Genomic DNA, 9,067 nt, shown 5'->3' with positions numbered 1-9,067 from the left:
CTGAGCAGGGAGAGGTGGGGATTGCGCGTGCGTGCTCGCGCGAGGGCGGGTCCCGTGGGTCTCACAAGCCCCAGGGATCCAGCTTAGCTGGGGGAGGGTAAGCAGCGCGTGTTTAGGCGCTCGCCTAGGGAAAGGCCCTTGGGCGGGGCTGCGGAGCTCAGCCCGCGCAGTAAGGAAGAGCACGGGGGCGTGGTCTGGGGGCGGAACCTGAGGAAGACTGGGCGCGTAGAGCCGGGAGTACAGCTGTGCGCGACCGGGATCTCGGAGGAGGCTGAGCGGGAGGGGGGCGGAGCTGTGGACCGGCGCGCCGCGATGGGTGGGGCGGGACGGGGCAGAGCCTGTGGGCGGGGTGGAGCGAAGAGCCGGGAATAGGATTTGAGCGCCCGCGAACTCCGTGGAGGCCTGCGGGAAGGGAAGGGGGCGGGGCGGTAGTGAGAACCCGAGGCCCGACAATCAGCGTGCTTGGAGCTAACCGGTGGCCCAGGCGAGCAGGGTGGTTCGGCGGGCTCGGCTGGCACGGGGGAGGTGGGAGCCTGGCTAGGCGAGGCCGACGGAGTTGGGGGGATGCTGGTGGAGGAGAGAGAGAGCGAGCGTGGCTGGGGGTTGTGAGGAGACGCGCGGCGCGGAGGCGGACGGTGGGCGGGCGCTGAGTTGACCGGGATGGTGGAAGACTGACGCATGACGCAGGTCTGTGCACTCCCCGGAGTCCTAGAGACACTAGTGCCATCCCACGAACTTTCTGGAAGCCAGAAATAATGTTTTGACCCCCAAAAGGGAAAATCAGTTCCAAATAGAAATTAATAAAGTATCCAAATGTAACCTATTAACTGGAACGTAACCCATATACTTAAGAATTATATTTGATGTAGGATGTGGGTTCATATAATATACTTTATGTAATTTGGGGCCGGGCGTCCAAAAGTATGTTTAGGGCCCTTGGAGCTCTTGAAATGGTCTTGAACTGAGTAGAAGGGTTTGGGACGGAGGTGAAAGGGTGTTGTCAGGGCTGGTTGCCTTTCAGGTGATACCAAGCTGTAGGCCCTGGCCCTGGGGAGGCAGAGGATGGCCGTTTTCTATTTACACAAAAGTTCCCAGTGGATGATGTTATGGGAAAGGGTTTGAGGAGTCTGATTCTAAGAGTACCAGACGCAAGGGGTACTCTTTCCTGACCACAGGAAGAAAGTGAACTGAAGGCTTGGCGCAGAAAGCTTTTCAGAAAGAAAGGTTACGTGAACTGGAGGTGAAAGGGTTGGGTAGGTGGCACTGGGTTTAGAGGAGGATAAGGCATCAGGGAAGTCCAGGGTCAGGGAGTTTTAAAAATGCAAAGGATGGCACCCCAGAGTGCACCACCTTTGATGAACTGAGGCCCTGTGTGAACACGTGTGAGTTAAGTAAGGCACCCCAGGATGGGGGTTAGATTACATCCTGAACCTGCATTTTGGAGTTAAGGAAGCAACATAAATGTTGAGTTGTTTTATGGGTTTCTTCGGGATTGGTGTGCCTCTTTCGCATTAAGCGCAACAAAGGAACCTTAAAGTGAACCCAAATTCTACCACTTCTTACTTGTTATTTAAATAATTCCACCCAACACAGGAAAAAGGAAGGGTATTGGTGGCTATAGGAGGTATGAAATGAGTTTTGTATTAAAGTACATGTTTGCTTCCTTCAGACAACTTAGGTGGTAAGAATGTGACGTAAGAAAAGAACTGAACATTTGGAGAATACACTCTCTTCTTTATTTATCTACTACACGTCAATGCTAGATATATTTCCCTAAAACATATTACTTTTTTAAAGCAAATTCTCTCCTTAAGTCTCCAACCCACATTTCCATCGCCAAGTAGGTTACCACAGGGTTTTTCTACCTCTGCACTATTCACATTTTCCGTCAGATAATTATTTGTTTTGGGGGACTGTGCTGTGCAGTGTGGAATATTTAGGAGCATCATGAAATGCCCACTAGATGCCAATAGAATCACCCCCCCACCCCCAGTATGACAGCCAAACTGGCTCTAGACATTGACAAATGTCCCCTGGGGGACTGAATCACCCCCAGTCCAATTGAGAACTACTGGACTACAGGCTAAAGCCTACCATCTTTACCTGGCTTTCAAGTTTTTTCATTATCTGTTCCTAATCTACCTTTCCTAGAATTTCATTCAGGCTAAAAGAACCCCAGTGCAAGAATTCTTTCTCTGGTTCCCTCCGTAGCTTATCACCTAGTCTTCTTCTTGGACACTTTCAGGGATGGAAAAGATTAAAAATCTTTACTTTGCTGGAAAGTTCTTACATATATGATGTCTTCCTGCTTACAGTTTGTTGAGTCCAGTTCAAATCCTTTTTCCATTTGTGAAGACTTGTGATATTAAAACTTGTAGTCACATTTCTCTCACTAAATTATCTCTTCTTGAAACGATATTCTTTCAACTCCCTCCATGTAACATAGTTTATAGATCATCATGAACTTTCTGTTCTCCTCTGAACAATATCAAGCCTGACAATGTCCTACTTAAATATACTACCTAGAACTGAACACAGTATTCTAGATGTGGATCACACTATTTGCACATAACAAATTATTAGTTTCATGTTTGTCCATTCTCCCTGACTCTGAGCTTAAAGGCAAAAACCAACTCTTAAGTCACCATCTTTGTCTTAGGTTTACATAGTCAAAGATTACTACGTAGTGTCTTTGCATTACTAGCACAGTGCCTGGCCCTTAGTTGGTTTTCAAAGATTTTGGTAGAATGTAGTTCCTTCTTAGCTACATTAATGTAATTTAAAATAACATTCCTTTACCTTTGGGGGCAGATATAGTACACTCTTGCCTTATAGTGACTTTGCAATCAACTAATCCTCTACATGTTATAGATGAAAGGTTGGCAAATTTTTTATCTAATAAAAAAGATAGATAATAAATATTTTAGGTTTTATGAGCCTTATAGTCTGTCACGGCTATTCTGCTCTGTCACTATAGCACAAAAGTAGCCATAGACAATATATAAATGAATGAGTGTGGCCATTTCTAATAAAACTATTCATGGACACTGAACTGTGAATTTCATATTTCATATAATGTTCACGTGCCACAAAATATTTTGATTTTGAAAAAATATTTTAAAATGTAAAAAACGTTCTTAGTTTATGGGCCATACAAAAACAGGTGTCAGGGTAGGTTTGGCTCACAGGCAGTAGTTTGCCAGTCCCTGATCTAGGCCGTTCCTTGATTTTTTAAGTCTGAGATATATTAAATATCTTATTCATTGCAACCTATCTTTCCAGCTTGCTCAGATCTTTTTTTTTTTTAAATATTTATACTTAATTTTTAATTAAATTAATTAATTTATTTATTTATGGCTGTGTTGGGTCCTCGTCTCTGTGCGAGGGCTTTCTCCAGTTGTGGCAAGTGGGGGCCTCTCACCATTGCAGCCTCTCTTGTTGCGGAGCACAGGCTCCAGACGCGCAGGCTCAGCAACTGTGGCTCACGGGCCTAGCCGCTCCGCGGCATGCGGGATCCTCCCAGACCAGGGCTCGAACCCGTGCCCCCTGCACCGGCAGGCAGACTCCCAACCACTGCGCCACCATGGAAGCCCTGCTCAGATCTTTTTGTGTGCTAATTCTTTCATCCAGCATATTAGCTGACATCACAACTTTGTGTCATCTGCAAAACTGATAAACATTTTTTCCATCCTTAATTAACAATAATCTTGAATGGGATAAGGATAAAGGTCTTCCATAGTTCATTTTGTTCCATTAATCACCATTCTTTGAGTACTACCATTCCAAGAATTATAAATATCTACCTAAAGTACTGCCTATCACCCATCCCATATTTATTCATCTCATCCACAGGTTGTCTTGGGATGCTTTGTCTGAAGTTTTGTTGAAATGTTCAGAAATATCCCTAATAGTTAGTAACTCTGTCAAGCAAACAAAAAGAAATATGTAGGTTTGGTATAACTTGTGAATTAATGGTACTGTTGCTTTCCAATTTTACTACTTTCTTGTTTAGATTTTCATAGCCATCCTTTTAATAATAATGAAATTTAGTAATTTTAGAATTTTGTTGAAAATTCACATCCAAGTACATCAGTCTCTATTTCCAGGAATTCACCGTATTTTTTTGTCTTCAAACTAATGTTAACAGTGTTCATATAACACCTGTTCTCTGGTATCAGTAGTATTAAAAGCTGTAATAAGATTGGCAAGAAAAAAGGCAAAATAACAGCATATTAGAATATATGCTTTTTTCTTGACCACTGCTTTTAACACTTGACCAATCTTACCACAGCTTTTAACACTATCAATACTAGATTTTAAAAATCTAGAAAATGCACTTTGTGCCAATAAATATAAAAACTAGGAAGAAAGAATTTTCTCAAAATACAGATTTCAAAATTGACTCAAGAAAGTGTAGAAAACCTGAAAAGAACTACTGAATTGAAAATAGTCAAAAATCTACGTACAAACACTTTACTAGGCTTATAGGATCCAATAACCCAGCAAATAGATAAATAAGGGAAGCTCTCCAACTTCTTTATGTTTGGGGTACAGTCTAAATTCCAAATCCAGACATGGACTAAATAACAACAAAAAAAATTATAGGCCAATTTCACTTAGAAATATATTTGCAAAATTTCTAAAAATAATAGCAAACTGAATCCAACTATGGATAAAAATACCAATACACCTTGGCTGTGTAGATAGAGTTTATGCTGCGAACTGGGGATGCTATAACATTAGAAAATCTTTATTTAATTTATCACATTAACAACCTGTAGAAACATCTATATGATCACCTTAGTAAATGTTAGAAGAGCATTTGATAAAATTCAGCGTTCATTTGTGCTTAAAAAAAAAAAAAGCTAACAAACTAAAAAGAAGGGAATTTCTATAACCCAATGAATAGTGTCTAACAAAACCTTCAGTGAGCATCACATTTAATGGTGAAATGTTAGAAATACTCCTTGTATGGTAAAGAATAAGATTTTTTAAAAAATAATGTTATTTTTTTGAAGCTCTCATTTATAGTAGCAATGGAAATGATGAGGTATCTAAGAGTGAATCTAATGAAAGAGGTGAAGATATGTTCGTAGAAAACTAAAACAATTTAAGGACTTAAAAGAAGTCTTAAATTAATGAAAAGGTACTCCAGATGCATGGATTTGAAAACTCATTATCATAAACATGTCACTTCTCTCCTAATTAATCTATAATGGAATTGAATTATAATAACATCTCAGAAAATGTTTTAATATAATTTAACAAAACTATAATAATCAAGTATAAAGCATAAACCAAAAAATTTTTGAAAATTAAGTAGGGGAATTTACCTTACCAGATATTAAGATTTATTCTATCTTATTCTATCCTTTTACTTTCATATTTAGAGTGTGTCTCTTGAAAAGAGTACTTAGTTTTGTTTTTTTTTCTTCAGTCTTATAGTGTTTAGTTTACTAACATTTAATGGAATAATCTGTGTGTTTGTACTTAAATCTGTCTTCTGGTGATTTATTTTCAATTTGTCCTATCTGTCTTAATTCTTCTTTTCTTCCTTTTCTACCTTCTTTCAAATTTACCATGTATTTTATGGTATTCCATTTTTTCCTCTCTGTTGGCCTCCTTCCTATAACTCTTTATGTTTTTTAGCGGTTGCTTTATCCTAAGTCTAGGATTATAACATGTATCCTTACTGTTTTTTTTCTTAACATCTTTATTGCAGTATAATTGCTTTACAATGGTGTGTTAGTTTCTGCTTTATAACAAAGTGAATCAGCTATACATATATATATATCCCCATATCTCCTCCCTCTTGCGTCTCCCTCCCACCCTCCCTATCCCACCCCTCTAGGTGGTCACAGAGCACTGAGCTGATCTCCCTGTGCTATGTGGCTGCTTCCTACTAGCTATCTATTTTACATTTGGTAGTATATATAAGTCCATGCCACTCTCTCACTTTGTCCCAGCTTACCCTTCCCCCTCCCCGTGTCCTCAAGTGCATTCTCTACGTCTGTGTCTTAATTCCTGTCCTGCCCCTGGGTTCATTAGAACCATTTTTTTTTAGATTCCATATATATGTGTTAGCATACGGTATTTGTTTTTCTGACTTACTTCACTGTATGACAGACTCTAAGTCCATTCACCTCACTACAAATAACTCAGCTTCGTTTCTTTTTATGGCTGAGTAATATTCCATTGTATATATGTGCCACATCTTCTTTATCCATTCATCTGTCGATGGACGCTTAGGTTGCTTCCATGTCCTGACTATTGTAAATAGTGCTGCAGTGAGCATTGTGGTACATGACTCTTTATGGTTTCCTCAGGGTGTATGCCCAGTAGTGGGATTGCTGGGTCATATAGTAGTTCTATTTTTAGTTTTTTAAGGAACCTCCATACTGTTCTCCATAGTGCCTGTATCAATTTACATTCCCACCAACAGTGCAAGAGGGTTCCCATTTCTCCACACACTCTCCAGCATTTATTGTTTGAAGATTTTTTGATGATGACCATTCTGACTGGTGTGAGGTGATGCCTCACTGTAGTTTCGATTTGCATTCCTGTAATGATTAGTGATGTTGAACATCCTTTCATGTGTTTGTTGGCAGTCTGGATATCTTCTTTGGAGAAATGTCTGTTTAAGTCTTCTGCCCATTTTTGGATTGGGTTGTTTGTTTTTTTGATATTGAGCTGCATGGGCTGCTTATATATTTTGGAGATTAATCCTTTGTCAGTTGCTTCGTTTGCAAGTATTTTCTCCTATTCTGAGGGTTGTCTTTTCATCCTGTTTATGTTTTCCTTTACTGTGCAAAAGCTTTTAAGTTTCATTAGGTCCCATTTGTTTATTTTTGTTTTTATTTCCATTTCTCTAGGAGGTGGGTCAGAAAGGATCTTGGTGTGCTTTATGTCATAGAGTGTTCTGCCTATGTTTTCCTCTAAGAGTTTTACACTTAGGTCTTTAATCCATTTTGAGGTTATCTTTCTGTGTGGTGTTAGGAAGTGTTCTAATTTCATTCTTTTACATGTAGCTGTACAGGTTTCCCAGCACCACTTGTTGAAGAGGCTGTCTTTACTCCACTGTATACTCTTGCCTCCTTTATCAAAGATAAGGTGACCATATGTGCGTGGGCTTATCTCTGGGCTTTCTATCCTGTTCCATTGATCTTATATTTCTGTTTTTGTGCCAGTACCATACTGTCTTGATTACTGTAGCTTTGTAGTGTAGTCTGAAGTCAGGACGTCTGATTCCTCCAGCTTCGTTTTTCTTTCTCAAGATTGTTTTGGCTATTCGGGGTCTTTTGTGTTTCCATACAAATTGTGCAACTTTTTGTTCTAGTTCTGTGAAAAACGCCATTGGTAGTTTGATAGGGATTGCATTGAATCTGTAGATTGCTTTGGGTAGTATAGTCATTTTTACAATGTTGATTCTTCCAATCCAAGAACATAGTCTATGTCTCCATCTGTTTGTATCATCTTTCATTTCTTTCATCAGTGTCTTACAGTTTTCTGCATAGAGGTCTTTTGTCTCCTTAGGTAGGTTTATTCCTAGGTATTTTATTCTTTTTGTTGCAGTGGTAAATGGGAGTGTTTCCTTAATTTCTCTTTCAGATTTTTCATCATTAGTGTATAGGAATGCAAGAGATTTCTGTGCATTAATTTTGTATCCTGCTACTCTACCAAATTCATTGATTAGCTCTAGTAGTTTTCTGGTAGCATCTTTAGGATTCTCTATGTATGGTATCATGTCATCTGCAAACAGTGACAGTTTTACTTCTTTTCTGATTTGGATTCCTTTTATTTTTTTTTCTTTGATTGCTGTGGCTAAAACTTCCTAAACTATGTTGAATAATAGTGGTGAGAGTGGGCAACCTTGTCTTGCTCCTGATCTTAGTGGAAATGGTTTCAGTTTTTCACCTTTGAGAACAATGTTGGCTGTGGGTTTGTCATATATGGCCTTTATTGTGTTGAGGTAGGTTCCCTCTTTGCCTACTTTCTGGAGAGTTTTTATCATAAATGGGTGTTGAATTTTGTCAAATGCTTTTTCTGCATCTGTTGAGATTATCACATGGTTTTTATCCTTCAATTTGTTAACATGGTGCATCACATTGATTGATTTGTGTATATTGAAGAATCCTTGCATTCCTGGGATAAATCCCACTTGATCATGGTGTATGATCCTTTTAATGTGCTGTTGGATTCTGTTTGCTAGTATTTTGCTGAGGATTTTTGCATCTGTTTATCAGAGATATTGGCCTGTAGTTTTCTTTTTTTGTGACATCTTTGTCTGGTTTTGGTATCAGGGTGATAGTGACCTCATAGAATGAGTTTGGAGTGTTCCTCCCTCTGCTATATTTTGGAAGAGTTTGAGAAGGGTAGGTGTTAGCTTTTCTCTAAATGTTTGATAGAATTCGCCTGTGAAGCCATCTGGTCCTGGGCTTTTGTTTGTTGGAAGATTTTTAATCACAGGTTCAATTTCAGTGCTTGTGATTGGTCTGTTTATATTTTCTATTTCTTCTTGGTTCAGTCTCAGAAGGTTGTGCATTTCTAAGAATTTGTCCATTTCTTCCAGGTTGTCCATTTTATTGGCGTAGAGTTGCTTGTAGTAATCTCTCATGATCTTTTGTATTTCTGCAGTGTCAGTGGTTACTTCTCCTTTTTCATTTCTAGTTCTGTTGATTTGAGTCTTCTCCCTTTTTTTCTTGATGAGTCTGGCTAATGGTTTATCAATTTTGTTTATCTTCTCAAAGAACCAGCTTTTAGTTTTATTGATCTTTGCTATTGTTTCCTTCATTTCTTTTTCATTTATTTCTGATCTGATCTTTATGATTTCTTTCCTTCTGCCAACTTTGGGGGTTTTTTGTTCTTCTTTCTCTAATTGCTTTAGGTATAAGGTTAGGTTGTTTACTTGAGATGTTTCTTGTTTCCTGAGGTAGGCTTGTATAGCTCTAAACTTCCCTTTTAGAACTGCTTTTGCTGCATCCCATAGGTTTTGGGTCATCGTGTTTTCATTGTCATTTGTTTCTAGGTATTTTTTGATTCCCTCTTTGATTTCTTCAGTGATCTCTTG

General features: G+C 39.2%; 1 protein-coding gene across 5 annotated transcripts in view; it reads left to right on the top strand.

Moving 5' to 3' along the window:
* Positions 1–79: 79 nt before the first annotated feature.
* IFT25 (intraflagellar transport 25) overlaps positions 80–9,067 on the top strand; it is a 35,105-nt gene continuing 26,117 nt past the window's right edge. The window contains exon 1 of one of the 5 annotated variants that reach the window (XM_059923004.1): positions 80–97. Coding sequence is in view for 1 of the 5 variants with exons in the window: in XM_059922964.1 (XP_059778947.1) it covers positions 679–687 (9 nt within the window). In the remaining 4 variants the exon portion in view is untranslated. The other 4 variants (XM_059922974.1, XM_059922993.1, XM_059922983.1 and 1 more) reach the window with 4 other exon arrangements.

Source organism: Balaenoptera ricei, chromosome 1, assembly GCF_028023285.1.
Source record: "Balaenoptera ricei isolate mBalRic1 chromosome 1, mBalRic1.hap2, whole genome shotgun sequence".
Taxonomy (NCBI): Eukaryota; Metazoa; Chordata; class Mammalia; order Artiodactyla; family Balaenopteridae; genus Balaenoptera; species Balaenoptera ricei.
This window is presented reverse-complemented; position numbering and strand designations above follow the sequence as displayed.